Here is a 21,960-nt window from a genome sequence, read left to right as displayed (position 1 = left end):
CTTCCTACCATGATTGAAGAAAGTGCATGTTGTGATCGAGATGAAAAAGATGTTTTAGAACAAATTCCAACGGCTTAAGGGTAGGGGAAGGCTATATAACTCGCTTTTTCCCTACCTATTTGTAAAGAACAGATTCTCTAGATTGCTCACTTTAAAACAATTAAAACCTATTAAAATAATGTTCTTTTGCTTTAGAATTGCAGCTTTTGATCGTTGATAAATTACTTCATAAGCACTTGGGAATAACTCGGTCAAAAGTTACTTTGGAGATTTATTTTGTGATAGATAAGATGCAAGATATTTTGAGCAAAATTGTCTTGACCTAGTAAGAACAAGATGCCCTAGTGATTGAGGCAGTATCCATGTGAGAGTGTCTGTAACTTAAAAATTTAGTCATGGAGATTTTGTGTGTTCATTTAGAGCTATTGTTACTACTGTAATTACTCTAGATAGATGCGTGCAAAGAAATTATTGCTGCTAATTACCCCTTTCGATTTTCTTCTGCCCTTCATGACCATTGGATCATGCTCAAAAGGAGGACGAGGATGAAGTGAGATAATTGTGGAAACTGGTATCGTAATGCACACAAGAACAGACATAATCTGTTTTCCTAAAGCAAGGGCTAAAGTGGGCATAAATGAGCACTTTATGCACTTGTCTAAAGTGGGCATCATGAATCAAGTCATGACATTATGGTATATGTTGGTTATAGTATCAAAATCTACATCGAGTCCACGATTCTTAAGGCTAAGAAAAGAATTTAGTTTGGTAGAACATCAACGGTTTTAGATTCTGTCAAGCACTCTAAAATACGGTCACTTCACTCTATGATCTGCTAGATTCTTTTTAGTCATTGCCTTTAGTCTCTACATTGCAGGCATTCAAGTGGGACTTTGAACAAACTGACAAATTGGCTATTCCCAATCATACCAAAATGTTTTTTTTTAATTGGGGATTTTTATGTACAAAGTCATTTTTAGCTATCAGAAACATGAGCACGAGTCTTAAGCCACTTACACTTACAGCCAAGAATTGAGGAGCATTCATTTTAGACAACAATCTGACTGTCTTATGATGTCAACAAAGCTTTGAAATAACTTTTTCTTTCTTTCTATTTGTGTGAGGCCTAATCCTAAACTAAACAACAGACACATGGCATCCAACAAGGGCTAAAGTAATTTTAATCATTTTTCAGTCGCAGCTCCTGGAATCAATTGTGTAAGGAATATTTTTATCAACATTTCAGATCACACATCTCATTTTCTCCTTTTGTTTTCTCTCTTTCAAGCTTCTGGAATCAATTGTGTAAGGAATATTTTCATCAACATTTTAGATCACACATCTCATTTTCTCCTTTTGTTTTCTCTCTTTCAAGCTTCTGGAATCAATTGTGTAAGGAATATTTTCATCAACATTTCAGATCACACATCTCATTTTCTCCTTTTGTTTTCTCTCTTTCATCCTCCTCATGATGGATCACAAATTTCTTACACAATAACAATCAATTAATTCCAGGAGAAGCAATTGTAAAAATTTACTTACTATTAATTTTAATTTTAATCATGTCATGAGCAAATGCTCAAGGGACTTTGAAAATGCCTTTAATTTTAAAAGTAACTGCAATCCTAACTATAATAGACTGCAGGACAAAGTTGACAGCCTGGACCAGGATATTTTGTCATCTAGCTAACAGACCACAGTTATCAAAAAGTAAAATAGTTCCTGTTCAGTAAAGCTTTGCACAGATTGAGAAACGCTTTTCTTAAACTATTTCCAAAAGAAAATTATCTGTACAAGCACATGGATTACCATGGGCATGATAGCTGTAAATAATATAGAATATTGAAAAGCTTTCTTCAATGTAGGCTAAGCTTTTCAACTTAGTGCACTGCCAAAGCAGAACCTCAGGAGTTGAACTAGTCCTGTTGCTACCATATATTGATAGGTAGTTTTATAGCTTGTATTCATACATATCTTCAATTTGAAAGTGTTCCCCATATGAAATTTCGACAATTTACTGCACCCATTTCATTGGCAGATACATAATGGAACCTCGGGCATTGATATCCAATCGGTATCTGCAAACCTTACATACAAAGCTGTATCTGAGCACTTGAGATAATCAGTATACAATTTCATTATTAGTAAAGAGGCTAAAGAAGTCGTCAGCATATACTGACAGCATCTATAACCAATGTCTGAGCATATGGATTTGAAGAATCAAGACAGGTTGATTTCTGTGGCACTGTCCACCGTGCCACGAAAATGCACCTTCTCATAGAGGGAATATAAAGCACTTAAAGAGTAAAAATACAGGGAGTAGGTGCATATATGTTGCCCTGTAGCCATTGGCGATTTCTGCCACAAAAGGATATGCTAATAACATTGGAAGAATTATACAGCCTGCATGTGCGAGAACTTGTTTCTACATGAGATTGTAAGCTTGTCAGACCCATACAGAATAGAGAACCTTGTGAATTGTAGTGCGATGTTAAAGACAAGGCATACTTTAGCTGTAGAGGCACTCCAGAAATTTGTTCAAGGAAATCCAAAGAACTTATGCACGTAGATATCCAGAGTGACAATGAAAACTCTATATATCAAGGAAGCTATACTCCTGTAGGTGCCCTCTTAAGAACTGGTAGAAAGTATAATGGAGTCTCATTAAAAAATAGGGGATTACACCAGCCTGGATATAGACAAGGATGCATTACTAAGGCTTTTGCTCAGATCTAAATTCCTTCCTCTTCAATAAGCCCATGTTTTGTTACCATGTGCTGTTTTCTGGAGGCACAAACACATTTTTTCTCTTTCTCAGAAAGCTCCTGCAAAGATCAAGTCTGTTAGACTGGATTTCTGAGGTTGAAGCATTAAATTTTAGTGAATAAAATGTAGATTTGGGTCATCAGAATCTACAAGGTCGACAAAGGCAGGGAATATAGATGAACTGCCAGAGACGAACCTGAACCTGCTTCTGAAGGAGCTTGACATATTCAACAGCCTCATCGAGCATGTCTGCAGTGTTTGTTTGCTACAACAAATTTAAAAGAGAAAAGCAGTTCCTATTAGGAGCAGTTCAGTTTGGTATGACAAGACTTATTTTGGTAACCTCTTAAAATACAAGGAAACACGAACAACATTGACCCCATGCATTTTAGATTTTTATACTCCAATTTGCTTACTTTGTCCATATTTGGCACAAGCTCTTGCAATTTTCTCATTCGGTCACTGATACGTGTTCTCCTCACCTGTAAAATGTCATTTCAGTTGCAGCCTATGATGACCCAAAACACTCAATGAAACACTAAACCATTACCAGAATTACAACATCCCTTCTATGGTTAAATATATTTTCCTAAAGCAATCCTTAATACGAACCCTTTCTGCAATACTTCGTGGGTGTGTTGCACATCCTCGCTTTGCCCTGATTCTGCAAGGAACAGAGTCTTCCAGAAGTTTCTCCATGGCCATTTCTGCAGATGTTGATTTGAATAAGCCAAAATGATGATTGCCTAATGGTGAGACAGAATGACTCCCAGGCTCACCGTTCTAACATAAGCAATAAAAGAACAGAGTTGGTGTGAGAATACAAACAAATGCAAAACCTCACAAAGAGATTATACTGTACTATTGGTTAATTTGAATGAAAAAAACCTTACTAGTTTTTCTGGTAAATGAAGACCACTTAACATTTTTTCGTCTATATCCCTTCCACGCTTCCTTCCATTATTTTGAATACCTTCATAATTTCCAGAATGCATTGTTCCATCCTCCCAAGATCCAGTTGATATGTTTGGAATATATCCGTGGCTTCTTCCTGCATTGCTTAATCTGGAAGAATCTGAGCTACACCTAACAAGGCACTCTGCAGAAGACCCATCAACATTCATACTGAATTTGTCCACAATTTCTGGGATATCCATATCCATGGTTAACTGATTCAGTAGCTGAGCAGGAGAACTACTTTGTCGCAGAAAGTTCATGTGGTGACTCAGCCTATTTGGTGCAACCAAATTACCACATGGACTGTTTACAGAAGCAAGCGCTGTCATTCCCATGTTACCGCTTGTCACTGCTCTTTCCAAATAACCTGTAAAAAGACAAACTTGTTAAAGAAATTTTAAGCACTTCCATGCCATTTAAAACAAATATTTTCTTCTTTTGAAAGACAGAAAGCACTAGCAGAGCATGCATTTCTTACCACGTTCAGCAATAATCGATGCATTAGATGTAACGTGAGAGAGAACTCCTGCCGGTGAGCTACTGTGTCGAACTAGGTTATTTCTAGCCACTGAAGTTAGGCTACCTGGTGTTTCAGCAGATGAATTGAGACTGTCATAAAGAAGCGGATCACATTTATAAGTAGCATTTACAAGCTGCTCTCCAGGCTGAGTTCCTTGTGTTTGGCGCATTATTGACCTCGGAGACCCAGAAAAGCTGTTTCCAGAGACATCTATCCCATTCTCAAGTATTGTAGCAAGTTGACCGTTCTTGCTCATATTCTCCAATGCAACATTACTTGCACTCCGACTCAGGTGAGAGGAGTTAGGAACGGCCATTCTCGAGTAATCATCTTGGTTTTTTGAGTGCATGTCTTGTTGTAAATTGCTAGATTTGTGCTTCATTACTCCAGAGTTGGATTCTGATGTAAGCACTGAATCATTGGAGATGATTTGGGACAACTCATTGTCAAGTCTGGATCCAGAAACATGAGGCATACCATCATTACCAGTTTTTGCTAGCGTTGCAAGAAATGAGCCAGGAGCTGAATGATAGCGCATCAACCCTGTTGATGCCTGGAAATTTTCTGGCATGCAACAGCCTGCTGATGGGATTATCGAACTAGAGCCAGAAGCATTACAATCAGAGGTCTTACAATCAAATTCGTTTAACTCTTGTTTTCTTAACTGCTCAAACATTTGTTGCGAGTTCTGGAAATCTGTACTTCCCTGTGAGAAAACCATTTGTCTTCCATTTGAAGTGGAGCGACTAAGACTAGTTGATGGCGAGTTTGCGCCAACAGTAAATGATTGAGCATTATACATTTTTGTAGGTAATCTAGAACCGGAGGATTTAATGGTTCCTGCATATTGATCACAAGCCGATGTAATTAGATGCCATAAGATGCAATTGAATTACCAAACAGAAGAGCTTGTATAATCTACAAGAGTGCCTGTCCGAAAGCAAGTAGATGCAAGAAAACATCAGCCGTTTGCCAGGGGGTTTGGTTTTCATTTACGAAAAAATCATTTGTGACATTGTTTTCCACATCGAAAAGCAACCAAATACAGTAACAAAGATTTCTGTGTAATAAACAAGCAGGAAAAACAATTGCAGCTCAGATTTTTCATTGAAAACAACTAAGGCCCTCGGGATGTGATTAGCGTAACCCCCAGGTCTGTCTACCTTGCTGGAGAATCCTCCGGCAGCTAAGGTTGAACTAAGGAATCCTAATAAAACTACTCAGTTTCGTACCCCGAGTCTTAACCAAATAAAGAAAATCGTATCGAAAATGCGGCAAGTAAGCTGTGTATCCAGATCAAAAGCCCAAATCTCAATCGTAACGAGCATCAGAACAAACCATTCCAATCCTAATTGAAAGGAGCGTGCAAACTTATCAAAAGAAACGCCAAATTATAGCTACAATTTGTTTTCGCAAATGCTTCAAATACACACAAATTTCTGCTTTCAAGCTCAATAGGAGGATCAACTAAAGCTCCCCAATAGCACAACTAAGCTTGGCAATCATACAGATATTTACACCTGAAAACAATGCAGACAGAAGAATTCACTCACAGAAGGGGATGGCACTTCGCTGTCAGAAAATTGTGCATCCTCCAAAGATTACAGCCCCGGTATCCATCAAAAGACGAAAACCTCCAAACATTTCTTGCAATTCAACCAAACCACGTCTCTCTCAACAGCAAATATTCCCACTACGCTCAAAAGAAGCCTTCTCCTTTCCCAAATTACTCGCTGTCGCCATGAACTCGAAGAATTAAAATTTTCAGAAAATTTCCAATATGAAAGAAACAACAAATCTCTCCGCTACCAATTGCTGATCAGATCCAGAAATGACAACAGGTGTAAACTTGTTAGTTTGTCCTGCTTTAATAATTTCAATAACCCTCGAAGCAACTAAGGCGAGAAGACATGTGATTCTCGCTAACGCTCCTTTCCGACGCTACAAATATTCTTCACCTTCTCCCACACTATAAAGATCCACTCCGGCTTTTCAACAGTAGAAAAACCTCTTCCTATCTCCCAACAGCAAATATTTCCACTCCGCTCAAAAGAAGCCTTCTCCTTTCCCAAATTACTCGCTGTTGCCGTGAACTCGAAGAATTGAAATTTTCAGAAAATTTCCAATATGAAAGAATCAACAAATCTCTCCAATACCAATTGCTGATCAGATCCAGAAATGACAACAGGTTCAGATTTGATATTTTGTCCTGCTTTAATAATTTCAATAACCCTTGAAGCAACTCTTAAGGCGACAAGACATATGATTCTCCCTAACACTCCTTTCCGATGCTACAAATATTCTTCACCTTCTCCCACACTATAAAGATTCACTCCGGCTTTCAACAGTAGAAAAATCTCTTCCTATCTCCCACTTTACCGACAAATTTTCTCAAAGCTCCTCGCACAAATTTCCACTAAAGATATCCTCCGCCAGGTTTAAGGATAAAGATAGCAAGAAATTATCGGCCCAAACCTCCAGACCTTACACGGGCCCAAAGCAACCGTCCACTTCCGAGAAATATCATAAAATTTTCCTTCCCGTACAAAATCACGGTCGCCACAAATTAAAAAGAAAAAAAATCCCCGATCCTTGCGAGCTATGTCTACTAATTACTGTTTTCTTTACTCAAATCACCAGCAAAGCCTGACAAATTCAACTAAAACCGAATTGTTTTTCCAAGTAAAACCGAGAACCCATTCCAAACGCAAAATTCATAAAGAAAACCGGAAACTTTGTGCCGTGTCTTCAAAGACGGCTTTACTCCTGTGAATTAACTGTCACGCCTGACATAAAAGGAAAAATGAAATAACAAACAACAAACAGAACACACATACTCTGTACTCACAAATCTCTAAATTTAAATACTCATAAATTGCATTCTCCACCACAAACTAAGCTAATCAACGCCTCGTTGCGATAAGAGTTAAGCTGTACCTATTAATTTCCTTCCCTTTCCCAAAAAGCCCGCAAAGTTTGGTTCCAGATCGAACCTTACACAATAAATGCCTCGCAATCCGTCAGAAAACCAAAAGAAATCCATTTTAAAGCCTCTCAAAGTTTGGATTTTTGGGGTTTGCTGTGACCTGTGAGGGCCCATAACAGAAGAAAACGACAGAATTTAACTAACCTTCATTTCACGCACTTTTTCCCCGTTTCCCTTCCGTGAAGCGCTTCTACATCTTTCCCAATCTCCGTCGCCTTCACTCCCCTCTTTCTATCTACACATTTATTATTTTCCCTTTTATATTTTTCCACCCGTTCATTTTCTGGCAACTGACGGGAAAATTTCCTGGCGAACCGACTGCTGGTCGGCGTTGACATTTTTCAGTACACGCGTTTTAGTCGGCGTGTGCCTGGCGCTTGTCGTATCCTACGTGGCACTATGATGTCAAACACGTGGCTAATAATTATGAGACACTTCCGGAATGGACGCAAATGTGATTTTGTTCGAGTCCAATTGAATGTTTTTTTAATATAGTGTACGAATAGTGAGCTTTGGATGAGAAAGAGTTTATTTATTTATTTATTGTTTATTTGTCTTATTAATTATTGATCAAAAGATAGTCAGATTTTTTTGGATGGGTGTGAAAGCTATTTTTTCAAAGTTTGAACCAAATTAAATAATATTTTGTTTTTGTTTTGCTGACTTGCGTGCCAGCAAGAGTGTTGAACTTGAAGTCAGTAGGCGGGGGCTATGGTCTAAGGCCTAATAGGCCAGGGTAGGGATTTGACTAAGGAAATAGTTGGTGTTCAGGATTGAATAGAAATTTAGTAATAGAGGGACAATTTTGTACAATTTATGGGATATTTGTATTGAGATATTTATTGATTTTGTGATGGTTTTCTGTAAGTTTTATACTACATTCATATTGTTAGGATACTCGATAGAATTTTCTTATGTTCTCTATTATTATCTTGATAATGGACTATGAAGTGTAATTCAAAGAGTTGATGCTAAAATGCTCATACAATCAAATCTAAAGAAAACTTTTTTTTAAAGGGGAAGAAGTCAAAATATATAGATGTGGCATCTTTGCCTGAATTTAGAATATATAGACATTAGCATCTTCACCTTACATAGCAAATTACAATAATATAAGTGAGCATATATCTAAACCACACGCTGAATGTGAATTAGAGGTTGAATGTGATTTGGTGATGTAGGAGCATTGAACTTGGATTTTGTGGACCTTATGGTTTGCGTGGTGAGGGATGTGTTCAAGGCATATTGGTGGACCTTGTCCTATATGTGCATGATGATTGGATTAATTGTCTTGGAGTTAGAACCATTTTGGTGGTTGTTGATAGTGTGTTCCTATTTTACTGGCAGACTTTGGGGATTGTATTCCTAAGCTTCGATCCATGGGAGTTGGCATTTGCGCTTTTGGTTTGGATCGTTCGATGGCACATGGACCTATCCCTGAGGGTACACACTCTTGTGTGGTCTTTGAGTTAGTTATGCATTGCAAACTTGGGGCTCATCCTAAGCATTTAGTTATTTCGTACGGTTGTATCATGCATAAACTGCCACAAACACAATGAATAACAATTCTTATTTAATGTATGTTGCAAGTCCACTTGTGGCTTGAATATGTATTTAATGTGAGTGTTTATTTAATGTCTCTTGCTAGGTTGACTTGTGGCTTGGTTTGGTATAAGTAGAGGGTCATGTGGAGTCTAGAGTCATCATTCATCCAACATGGAGGAAGCATGGAGTAGCTGAGAGGAGTGAAGTTGAGCAAAGCTAGTGGCTAAGTGTGGGCTTGGGAAACAAGAAGGTTGATTATTGGCTTGCGAGCACAAGTTTAGACTCTTCTTGGGGTTTTCTACTAGGTTGCGGTTTGGGCTAGCTAGGGATTTGGATCTTGCGAGATTTTGCAGAACTGTTATTGTAATTTGTTGGTGTATTTGGCCGTAACCTAGAAGGCCTTACAGTTAGACATGTTGGATGTAAAACTTATGATTCTATTATGAAAATTGGCATTATTTTGAATCTAAATCTTTGTGTTATTGTTTGTATTCTGCTATGTGGTTAATTGCTCGAGCTAGGACATCTCCTTTGAGGATTCTCCTACCTTGCACTACATCAAGTGGTATCAAAGTAGAGTTCAATCTTGTGGTGGATTGTTGTTTCTAGAATCCTAGATATCTTGGTTGTGAGGTGGAAGATGTAACACGCCGCTCTAGGACCCAAAAGAAATAAACCTAATATGTTACAAAGTTTACTGAACTATTTTTTTTTAAGTTTAAACAACATCAAAGTAACAATGTGGAAGCAATATACACATACACAACATTTATACAAATGCAATTACAAATACAATTTTTCATTCCTCAAGGGTTCCTTACATTGAGTCACATTTAAGAAGTTTATAAGGACTAGTTTAAGTCTTCAGTACATGTTCATGAATCATAAAGAAATAACAAATACATTATCTTATAAGAAATTGTACAATTCCAACCGATACAATGAAAATACATCCAATGAATAACATCCACTACACATGTCGTAGGGTATGAGAATAGATACGAGCACATCAGAATACAAGATACATGATAGCATACATACATCAACCGAATAGAAGTCTCCAAGATATGAATAGGAATGATAAAGGGTACAACTACACGAACGAGCATCCAACATCCGCAAATCTTGGGGGGGGGCAAATGGTAAGAAGACACTACCTCCCAACCGCGTGGTCACCTAGTCAGGCTTCCACTCCCACCGTATAGGGAAGATAATGTACGATCCACATATAGATAATCAAACTATAAAACAATCATAGGCAAGGAATCTAGATAACCAAATCTATCTCAAGGGTAACACACACTACTCAAGAAGAAGAGATAATCAAAATCAAAATGACACTCATTTCAATACCAACATCACACACCAAGTCAACATCCAGATACCAAATACAATACAATATCAAATCAAGATAAAGTTAGTGAAAGATATCCACCTTAAGTCAAAGGCCACATGTCCAAGAACAATAATCAACAGATAATAATTGTCATCAATAAAAGTAAACCACCAGTTACCAACTCCAACAATAAAAATGCCACCAATGAATAATTGTCATTCATCAATAAAAGTCAGTTATCAACAATAACTAGCATTCAATCAATAAGTAATAACTTACAATAAATACACCATCAAGAGTAATGTCGAAAAAGCAAACCACTAAAGGAAAATAATAAAAAACCATGAAGGAGACCCTAGATACATAGTAGGGAGTGTTATCACATGGTCAAACTACTTGAGTTACCCTAGACTGGTCTCTCACTAGACTCCAGACCCTCAAGTATTGAGTTACCTAGGGCTGGTCATTTTGGACCCTGGACCCCCAAACGTGACACATGCAAAACTAGAATACCCTCTCATGAAGACGAGGAAAACTAGTCATACCTCTCACAAGGTATTATTTCATTCCCATCCTTAGCCTATACAAACACTCAAGGCATGGACGAGGAAAAATGTCTAACTTATCTTTTTAATGCTTTCTAAATATTTTAATTACTATGTTATCACTTATTACACAACTTATAATGAGTTACCCTAGCAGCCACCTTGTGCCTCAACCCCCATTACATGCCACCCCATAGACATGTAGATAGACTACTTTCTCAAAACTTAGAAGCCACAATTGTGTATCATACCATAAAAGAAATACTGATTGAATTTGGCTCCTTAACAAGCAACCTAAAAATAGCATTGATTCTCAAAACTCAAGTTCTCATAAATGCTCAATAGCATAAAGCTTATAAAATAGAAATTTCAATTCACATCCTAAAGTACATCATGACATCCAGTCAAATAATCATAAGAGAAATCTCAAAAATGTCTTTGGTGCACATCCTAACTTGGCCAACTAAACAACCCATAAAGAAAACTATCACCAAAATAAATATCACAAGACTATAAATAGAATATAAGAAAACACATAGTTTTCAACTGTATGATTTAATTTCATCAAAAAGTTTTTCTTTTCAAAATCTACGACATAATTCTTTATCAAAAAATTAATACAATAAATTAATTAGCATTATGCTAGCACCCAGGAAGACACAAAGTAGATAGACTTTTCAATAAAATTATACAATGGGTTTTTAAACCCTACCTCAAAAGCACAACTAAAATCTAAGACAATCTATGAACACATGCAAATCCAAACCCTCTGAAACTTTCAACAATTCTTTTGATCTAATTCCAAATTTTGCTCTTCAAAACCTATGTCTCTCACATGAACTACCAAACCCCTTATAAAGAACCATAACCCTAACTAGGGTTTATGTTCTCCAAAAAACCACTAACTTTATTAAATAATAATTACTTTTATTATTTAATCCTTTCATGCACACTTTAAAAAACTTATTAATTGAAATATTATTTTCTTTTATTTTCTTTTCCTCCACTTTATTAATTAGTGCAAGCACTATTTAATGCATAGTTTATTATTTAAATTAATAATAACAATTCAATCTCATTATTAAATGCAACTCTAATTTAATTATTATTTATTACATAATTATAATAAAATAATATTAAATATTCAATCTTTTAATATTTTAATTATCTTTTTATCCAACTTTTTACATGTTATACTTTTTAACTAAAGCTCATATTTAAGTAAAAATCTAATTAGTTAAATATCATCCTATTTTAATTTCTCTTTAACCAGTTTTCCAAATTAGACTTCCAAATTAAGTCTTTTAAATTAAACTACATATTTAATTTGATTTTCATTAATTAAATATTCTCATATTTAAATATTTTTTTTTAATCAAATAATATTTAATAATTCTCAATATTATATGATCAACCCAAATATTATAATTAAATCATTTACCAAATAAATCACATAGCCAAATCCACATTAAAGCAACATTACCAAAACTCAAAATTAAACAACACGGGAAAAGATAAACGCATGGGTTTAAAAAGGGTGGAAAGTCAAATACATGTCCTCATTCTCAAGACAAATAATTAGGCTATGGCTGAGATTGAACCTTAACATTATCTCCCCATTCTTACCATTGAGTTATTGTAATAGGGCACACTCATCCTGGCAATTCAGGGAAGTTGATGCCCGATACCTGCAAATCTATATAAAATATGAGCATGTATCAATGCATATACATCTAAGCTAATTAGACAATGGTGGGGAGTGGTACATTGTGTAGATCCTGATTAGCAGGTGACTATGACTCCCTCCTTCAACCATATCAAGCACGTCAAACATAAATGTAAAAAAAAAAAACACACACACACACACACACACACACACACATGCAAGTATGGGGTAAGTATAATAGTAAATCTTAAATATAAATAACATTATATTCTAACATGAATATCTCATCATCGTGAGGACATAATAAACATCTTTGTAAAACACACCATATCACATCATCATAAAAGTAATTTCATTAACTAACTAAGAGAAATTAAAGCATCATCACTACTAGTAGGAACTTGTTACAACTTAACAAAATCAATTACTCAACATCTAAGAGTATTGCATTCCAAATATCAAATAAGGGCTTACACTTCTATAAAAAAGTGATATAGAACTTCAACAACTAAGTCTAAAATGGTAGAAAAGAAGGGGTATTACATAAGATCGTGGTTCTGACTTACAATTGTAGAGGACTCACAGATAATCTTGATAGGAAGAGATGATTACGAAGATGACAGGTTGGTCTTGTTGAGTTAAGGTTGGATCTAGTTGGAGATTTGTTGCAGAGGGTTTGTGAAGATCTTGGAAGATTCCTCCAAGAAGATTGGACCTTAGGAAAATTGCAAATCTTTGTGATATGGTGGAGATGTGCATAATAAAGGTGTTTTCTCAGGTGGATGTTGCTTTGTATAAATGAGTTAAAGATTAGGAGAAGAAATTTGTATGGTACAAGAGTTGGAGTTTATTGATCAGAAGGAGAGTGGTCAGGATAGTTAAAAAGATTATTCAAAGGAGAAGACACTTTTCTATTGAGGAAGAGGTAAAATTTGAAGAGGTATGTGTGGTTGGTTTTGTTGATCAATTTGTGGAATCTGATATGAAACCTGTAGAGCAACTTGTGGTTGTTGTTGAGATGCCTAAGCTTACCAAAGAGGATCCTAACCTTTTTGAGACCAAAAAGATTGTTTATTTTCATGATCAATTGGTTGGATATGACATGGAAATTATAGAGCATCTTATTGTGGATGATGAGATTATTGATTATGAGAGTTTACATATGGATGAGGATTTGCATATGATTGTTGATATGGATCTAAATTCATATGTTGCTACTGAGATGATTGAGGATGTACAAGTTATTGCAGATATGGTTGATATGGATTTGCATGTTACTACTTATATGGTTGGAGATTCTATTGTTGATGATATGGATTTTTTTTGGTGTGGATTCACTAGTTGCTAATGTGGTTGAGGATTTACATGTTTCTCTTATGGTGGATTTGGGCTTACATGTTGCTGATTTGGTTATGGAGTTACATGATGTTGCTGACATGAATTTCATGTTTGAGGATGTTACTTTTACTGGTTGTGATAAGTTGTAGAGGTTGTTGGTAAAGCATTATGTTTAGTGTGTTCCTGGGAGTGAGCATGTTGACTAGGTTGTTGAGACCCATTTGACTTTGATGTTTGAGTGGATGAAGCATAGATGGTTGATTTTTAGATTTTTTTATCTTGTCCTTGATGGATTGGAATCCTTTGGTAAAGATAAAGTTGGTTGCATAAATTTCTTTGGGCATCAAAGTGCAGGACACGCTTTTCTATCTACTTGGGGAGTTTGATGCAGGAGCATCGAGCTTGGATTTTGTGGACCTTATGGTTTGTGTGGTTAGGGATGTGTTTGAGGCATATTGGTGGACCTTTTCCTATGTGCGCATGATGATTGGATTAATCATCTTGGAGTTAGAGCCTTTTTGGTGGTTGCTAATAGTGTGTTCCTATTTTACTGGCAAACTTTGGATATTGTATTTGAGAGCTTTGATCTGATGTGGGAGTTGGCATTTGTGCTCTTTTTTTTTGGATCGTTGGATGGCACATGGACCTATTCCTAAGGGCATGCTCTCTTATGTGGTCTTTTGAGTAAGTTATGAATTATAAACTTGGGGCTTGTCCTAAGTATTGAATTATTTTGGGTGGTTGTGTCACACATTAACTGCAGAAAACACAACAAATAATTATTATTATTTAATGTTTGTTGCAAGCTAACTTGTGGCTTGACTATGTATTTAATGTGAGTGTTTATTTAATGTCTCTTGCTAGTCCAACTTGTGGCTTGGTTTGGTATAGGTAGAAGGTCTTGTGGATTCTAGTCATTATTCATTTGGTATAGAGGAAGCATGGTGTAGCTGAGAGGAGCAAAGTTGAGTAGATATAGTAGCTAAGTGTGGCCTTGGGAAATAAGAAGGTTTCTTGGTGGCTTGCAAGTACAAGTTTAAATTCTTTTTGAGGTTTTCTACTAGATTGTAATCTAGGCTAGCTAAGGATTTGGATCTTGTGAGATCTTGCAGAATTGTTATTGTAATTTGTAGATGTATTTGGCCATAACCCAAAAGACCTTATAGTCAGACATGTTGGATGTAAATCTTATGATTCTATCATGAGAATTGCCATTATTTTGGATCTAAATCTTTGTGTTATTGTTTGTATTCTATTGTGTGGTTAATTGTTGAGGGCTAGGACATCTCCTTTGTGAATTCTCTTTCCTTGCACTACGTCACCTGGGCACATCTTCATATGTTTGAACCTTAGTAGGTGGCTTCTATGTCATGTACCATCATCCTCAACAATTATGCTCAACCAATTGAACTACAACCCATATATATTTTTTAATTATGGAAATATTACATCCACAAAGACATTTTAACTATCTAATATAGGAGAGCATGCCTCATGGCACACCTCTTTGACTAAGGGCCAATGGCCAAGAGATGTATATTCCATCAAATTCAAATGGACACAATCTCGACCTCGTCATTTTTTTAAAAACCAACCTTGCACACAACAAGACTTGATCCCTAGTGGGTTCATCAAAAGGGTCACATTATATTTTTCATTTTAAGAAATATGAATGCAATGTTTTGTGATAGTGATTGAGAGTTTTGTTTAATTATGATATATTAAGAAATATGTTTTCAAATATTAATGTTAAAAATTGATTAACGTTAGGGAAATTCTATAATAAGAATATATGAGTGAGTAATACAAAACAAACAACCTCTTGATAGAATCTCCATACTTCGCAATGCTTCATCCTTGTGAGCATCATCTAAGCAGTGTTGAGTGGACCAACCTTACTTATGAGATATAGGTTTATGTCAACAACAATTCATACAATATGAACCAATGAAATTTTCAACATTCTCTTTGAGATCTACATATTTTGTGGTGAAAATCCATAAAGAAGGAAAAACAATATGTCTTTCATACATTCTATATTTAATTTAGCCAATGCCCTTATCAATTACTAAATAGACATATAATTACACTAACTCTATAATATTAAGATGATTTTTTTTTGAAACTTGACTGTGTGAATTTTATTCAATAATCATTTATCTTTGTACTCTTATCTTGATTACGATTTAATAATTATAAATTTGATAAATTAAAAAACTATAAAAGAAAATATTGCAATCAAGTCTAGCAATCAATTTACATCATTTTTTCTCTTAATTAAAAAATAGACTTTTATATTATCAATTAAAATTTAATTTTATGTTATGCACATGCACTTTTGAATTTGTGGCTCATCGTAGACAAATTGGGCAAGTTTCATCTTTAGCTTATAGATATATAAATTCTAAGATTTTAATTCATTTAGGGCCTGTTTGGTTGCAAGCATAGGAATGGAGAATAGGAATGCATATTGGGAATAGGAGTGGCTATTCCAATAACAACTATTTTTTGGAATGGGTATAAGCTCATTTTAGAGGCAAAATGGGAATATATATTCCTATTCCCTATTTCAATTGATGAACCAAACGGAAAATAGAAAAAGTATTCCAAATTTTTTATTCATACTCCAACAACCAAATGGGCCCTTAATATTTACTTTTACTTCCAAAAAAAAACAAGGGATTTATTTATTGTAGCATTAATTGAGCACCTTCCTTCAAAGCCACTTAGAAATATTAGTCTAGCGTACTTCACTACAAAAGCTTGAATAATCATAATATCCTTGACTCAAAAATAATCATTTATATTTTAATGAGTGCATGAAAATGTCAAGGTGTGATGGAGTGTGGAGACAAGGGAAGGAGAAATGAAATCTTAAAGATTTGTGTACTATTACAAATGTTTATAAGTTAAAAGGTTTATGGTTGAGATGTGTTTCCTCTATGTAGCTACTTAGAATTTTGTTTTACTTATTTATATTGTTTTGTTTTTATTAATATTTTTAAAAATTTATATATTTTTAATTTATGAAGTTATCATAAATTTTAATATTGTAAGTGTTGTTTTATCTAATGCCCCACCAAGGAACCCAAAAGAAATTAACCTAAAGTTTCATTAAGTTTGTCAAACATTTTTTTTGAAAGATAATAACTTAACAACAACAGAAATAATATAGTAGAAGCAATAACAACAAGAGATAGAATAGTAGAAGCATTAACTGTCATACATAACAACCATCATAAACAAATTACAATTCTTAAGGGTCCCATGATGTTGAATCACATTTAAGTTTAATTAATATTAAAACCAATATAACACATCCACATTAAAGAATAACTACAAGTATAAATCCATATTAAATAATATACAATTATCCCGAATGCCACTTGATAATAATCAAAATGCATAATCATCCACTATACAAATCATAGGGTATGAAAGGCTGAAAGGATATACATCATAAAAATAGATTACATCATCTCCTAAGATCTATGAAATCAAATATAATAAAATACAATACAATCATCCATCATAGTACATAAGAAACAAAATAAAAGAGAGTACATAACAGGGAACTCTAGCCACAACATTGAACTTTCAGTTCTCAATGGTAAAAGTAAAAAGCATTACCACCCGACCTCATGAAACCCAAAAAGGTCCACTCCCGCCACGCTAAGGGGATAGTCTTAACTCCTAAATAGGATAACAAACTAACAAGTAAAATCTAACATCTATGTCAAGGAAATCCTAGAAGTAATCTACCTAAAAGGTACCAAGACAAAAAAGAACATCTAAACCCAGAGGCAAACAAAGATACATAGGAAATCTATTATGTAAGTGGGAAAGTGTCATCGCATGAGCCAACTCTAAGGTTACCCTAGCAGTCATATAATCCTATGGCCCCCTAGTGTCTCTATGTGGCATCAGTATCCTTTTGTACAAACAAGGCATATTAACGAAGCAAGGTCGCAACCAAGCATCCTCCATATTCCCATCCTAGCCTGTACTAGCACTAGAGGCATGAGTGAGGAAAAAAAATGACTCCTATTAATTCATTTTACTCTCATTTAATGTAGTATTATTACTTATTAAAACAATGTATAATGGGTTACCCATTAGCCTCTTTAGGGCCTCGGTCTCCATTGTAAGCCACTTCCCAACATGACATACAGATAACCTACCCTAAGCTTAGTAAAAGTAGGTCTCATATGACCATAAATCACTGATTAGTTCTTAAATAAGCAACTACAAAATATTGAAAACATTACTAATCATAATCACAGATTCCACCAATATGATCATCCTAACATGACTGATCCAAAATCAAATACACATAAACCAAATCCATGTCATAACATGACATCACCAAATTAAAAAATCATTTAATTACCTCAGTCCTATACAAGCAACTGGGAAGCAATCAAGGATAACTGATCGAAGACTTAAAGGCTATATTAGGAAAGTCACAACATTCACCTTAGTCCCACACAAGAAACTGGAAAGCACATCAAAATATCTGATCAAACTCATCACAACACACACAAGACACATTACCATGATCAGGTATAAAAGATCGTAATCAAAACATCATCATGACATCACAAAAAAAAACTCTCAAGCCTTTGGTAAACATCCTGACTGGTCAAAGCTAAGTCAAACCTGAAACCCATAATAGTAAACCACACATCATAAATAGTACATAAAAAAGTAGGTTTCATAGTTCATTAGGTTTTGAAAACCCTAAAGTTCAATATTTACTAAAGGTTTTCAGATTCCCATGTTTCATACTCTATTTAAGAATGTATCCCTAAATTCATCATGTTCATTTAGATAAATCAACATTAGGTTTAAAACAATTATTTAAATTAAACTTGGTTGATGTAACTCTAAAACCTCATTTCTAAACCACTTGCAATTACGATCTAAAAATAATAATTATCATTTTAAAATATATATTAATAAAACCAGCAATTAATATTAGTTATTAATATAAAAACTACAACTATTAACAAATAATTTTAAATTTATTAATAATCATAATTAATATTAATAATAATATAATATTAACTAAACTATTTTTTCAAATTGGTAAATGGCCAAGGCCATGATGATATATTATTAATAATAAAATAATTACAATAGCATTCCACCATTCAAACGGGCACTGGTAGGAAAGAACGAGGAAAGAAAACCTCAAGTCTAGCACGGGACCTCAGTCCTATATTATTACAACATAAAAGGGGCATACCCCAGTCAGAAAATCCTAATTATACATTACATTGTAAATATTTGTTTATAGTGACAATAAAGTACATAGTTCTTTGAAGCCACCAACACCTCTTGGCAAGGATTCCAATACTTTCTTTTTATTTATGCATAGAGACCAAATGCGATCATCCCTATCTAACTATTTTGCAATCAAACTAGTTAATAATAAATATTATAGAATCTAAGATAAAATTATATCTAATACTGAATCAATATTGATAAATCCTAATTAAATAATGAAGATAGGACATCAATAGATGCAATTATAATCTCCTATATATATCAAGAAAATAAAACTAATTGAGCCTATCCAAAATAGGACAATAAAGGAGGATATTAACTTAATTAAAAAGCCTAAAATAGAGATCATAACAACTACAAAAATCAGATATAGATTTAAGATTCGATTGTTAAATTCCAGCAAGCAAGACTAAAAATATCCATCAACCAATTCCTTCTTTCTATAGTTGGACCAACACCACAAAACTGCATGCCAAACATTTAAGATACCAACACAGAGAGATGCCTTACTAAATATAATAAAAGTTGCATAATAAGTGTAGAAAATGGCTGGATGAAAATAGAGAAATAAAAACATAAATCGAAGACCAAATAAAGATAGAGACAGACAACAGAGTGCCATAGCATTAAGTGCAATACACTACAAATTCTACAAATTAAAGACATCTACCATGCGAGGGAAATGGTGAAAAGACAAATAAGGAGAGATATGAGGCAACCGTCCCTATTTATCATCCAGAACTCTGATCAACTAGAGATAAAATAAAGTGCCTTCCTTTAACCGAAATCTTAGGAACAACCTCCATATTTCCCAAGAAATTCTAATAAAGAATTATTAAATATAAGTTGACAATCTGGATAGATTCTAACTCAAGAAGCTAGTTACCTATTGTAAAATAGACATCCATTAGAGTAAATCAAATAGCTATAAACATAATCAGAGCTAACGTGCATCGTCTAATTGAAGATTTCATGAATAATCCATCAAATAGACTATCATACTTCCATCCATACACTATCTCAACTACATTAAAATGAACCTTTCAAAACCAATTAACAAGACTATAAAACACATTTCATGAATACTGTAGAACCAGAGCCACCCAACAGACATTAATATCAAATATTATTGATATCAAATTACACCTATTTACATGCCCATGATAAAAGAGTTTTCAGAATCTACATACGCCTGTAACCCAAAGTAACATAGAAAACCAAAATGCTTAAGTACAACTAAAAATGATGAAATCATGTCGATAGAGTCCATTACAAAAAACCTTTAACATGGATACATTGATATCAATTTGACTTGCAAAAACCTAGAAACATACCGACATCCGAGTAAACCTTACTTTGGGAATATCATAATCACTTCAGATATGTCATTAGGGTTTCCCACATGAAAGTTGGGAGGGAAATCAAAACCAGTTTTAACCCTACTAGTCTTCTCCAAATTTGGGGTACAAAAACTTAGGGCATCTAGATTTTCAAATACTACCCCAGGATGAATATATGCATTGAAAGCACTGAGGTAATTGGTAAGCCAAACCCTATTCTCCTCCTCCATAATGCCCCTCCAATGCAGAAGAAAATGGATACTTTCCTCCATCTTGGGCCATTCCCTGTAAAAGGCTAGGTTCTCACGAATGATCAATGATGGGCGGTGATAGGCAAACTCCAGATCTAGAGACCTCGATGGAAGATCCATGTATTTCTTTGGGAGAGGAATCCATAGCTTATCATCAATGCTCCTAACTGCTTGCTCAAGACCCTTTCTCCAAGTTGGATCAAAAATATTACAACAAAGCCAGATTATGGCTCCATGTTCTACCCTTGCTCTTGCCATGCAACCAATGAAGGAACCAATTATATCACTATTTTTCCTCCATGTGAATGTATAGTTAAAGACTCCTTCCCCATAGCCCTGCTCACAACAATCCTTGTCATGTCATCCATTAGTTACAATATTCTATTCCAATGTTCTAGTTTAACATTACTGCGGAAGGCCATGGTATGAGTTTCCTTAGAATGGAAAACATAGATGTTGGACTCCATTTGTAGATAGGAATGAACCATACAATGTATGAGGAAAATGATAGCAATAAATACAATAAATGCAAACGAAGGGTCTAGAATGCCAATCTGGCATGACCTCATGAAATAATGACATCATTAGATTGAAACACGAGGAAAACAAAAACAAAAATAATGAAGGAGCGAAAAAAACAAATAATCATAATAACAATACCAACTTTAGATAAAATTAACAAAGGACGCCACCTATCGCTATGATAAGCAGAAAAGGGAGACAATCAATTGTGCTGAAGGGAGGACCAATCATAGCAACTTACACAGTTGGCAACCGAAGTATACATAAAGACATTCCATAATGGAGAGAAGTCATAAATAATAAAGAAGAAAAAAGTGAACTCCTAAAATAAAAAAGCTAAATAAACTTAAAAGAGGAAAATATTATGTTGATAACTAAGAAGATATAGCTAAGATAGGTGATACTTCATTAATGACCTAGAAATTAACACTATCATCTCCTTTATTCACTAGATGATCCACCTTCTGGTTACCTTCACACAAAATGTGTCATATCCTACTCTCAATGAACCAGTCTAGAAGATTGAGCACTTTTCCTAACTCAGAGTTGAGGACCCAATTAGGAGTAGTACATTTCCTAACCACATTTAAGATGATCTAAGAGTCACCTTCTATGATAACTTTTGTCACCCCTAACTCATGACATAGACGCAGTCCTTTTTCCAAAGCTTCTAATTCAACTAGATTGTTGGAGGTGGGCTGAATAGACATGACTTTTTAAGCTATCCATTTGCCTCTATCATTGTTAATGATACAACCAATCCTTGTCATACCTGGATTACCTCTAGCTACCCTGTCAAAATTGAGTTTATAACATCCCTTCAGAGGGGGAGACCATTTACAACTTTCCTTGGCTTCGTTACTTTTCTTGAAGTAAACTAGAGGGGGGTTAATCAAGTT

At 34.8% G+C, this 21,960-nt stretch overlaps 1 protein-coding gene across 7 annotated transcripts; it reads right to left on the bottom strand.

The window, feature by feature from the left end:
• Positions 1 to 1,746: 1,746 nt before the first annotated feature.
• On the bottom strand, positions 1,747 to 7,462 carry LOC149530942 (uncharacterized). Of its 7 annotated transcripts, XM_089811312.1 has the most exons (8): positions 7,181 to 7,260; positions 5,797 to 7,029; positions 4,202 to 5,083; positions 3,660 to 4,090; positions 3,379 to 3,549; positions 3,183 to 3,248; positions 2,963 to 3,031; positions 1,747 to 2,825 (listed from the first exon to the last, which is right to left on the bottom strand). In XM_089811312.1, exons 3-8 carry the CDS (start codon positions 5,043 to 5,045, stop codon positions 2,733 to 2,735), a joined length of 1,674 nt encoding a protein of 557 aa, XP_089667438.1. In that variant the 5' UTR covers positions 5,046 to 5,083; positions 5,797 to 7,029; positions 7,181 to 7,260; the 3' UTR covers positions 1,747 to 2,732. The 7 variants fall into 7 exon arrangements, 4 of the variants coding, with proteins under 4 accessions (XP_089667438.1, XP_089667439.1, XP_089667437.1 ...); XR_016359141.1 differs by lacking the exons at positions 5,797 to 7,029; positions 7,181 to 7,260 and adding an exon at positions 7,374 to 7,460 and having other exon boundaries at positions 3,379 to 3,473; XR_016359139.1 differs by lacking the exon at positions 5,797 to 7,029 and having other exon boundaries at positions 3,379 to 3,473; positions 7,181 to 7,312.
• Between the last annotated feature and the right edge of the window lie 14,498 nt (positions 7,463 to 21,960).

Source organism: Cupressus sempervirens, chromosome 11, assembly GCF_028749045.1.
Source record: "Cupressus sempervirens isolate cs-2001-9-10 chromosome 11, ASM2874904v1, whole genome shotgun sequence".
In the NCBI taxonomy this organism is placed as follows: domain Eukaryota; kingdom Viridiplantae; phylum Streptophyta; class Pinopsida; order Cupressales; family Cupressaceae; genus Cupressus; species Cupressus sempervirens.
The sequence above is the reverse complement of the archived record's forward strand: the minus strand, read 5'-3'. Positions and strand labels throughout refer to the sequence as shown.

What these genes read in the sequence shown, in the direction of transcription:
- LOC149530942 (XM_089811313.1), bottom strand. Translation starts at nt 5,045, where the DNA reads ATGTATAATGCTCAATCATTTACTGTTGGCGCAAACTCGCCATCAACT. An exon ending in TTCATTTACCAGAAAAACTA is followed by an intron (nt 3,550 to 3,659) that starts GTAAGGTTTTTT and finishes TGCTTATGTTAG; the next exon opens with AACGGTGAGCCTGGGAGTCA. An exon ending in TTGTGCCAAATATGGACAAA is followed by an intron (nt 3,032 to 3,182) that starts GTAAGCAAATTG and finishes AATTTGTTGTAG; the next exon opens with CAAACAAACACTGCAGACAT.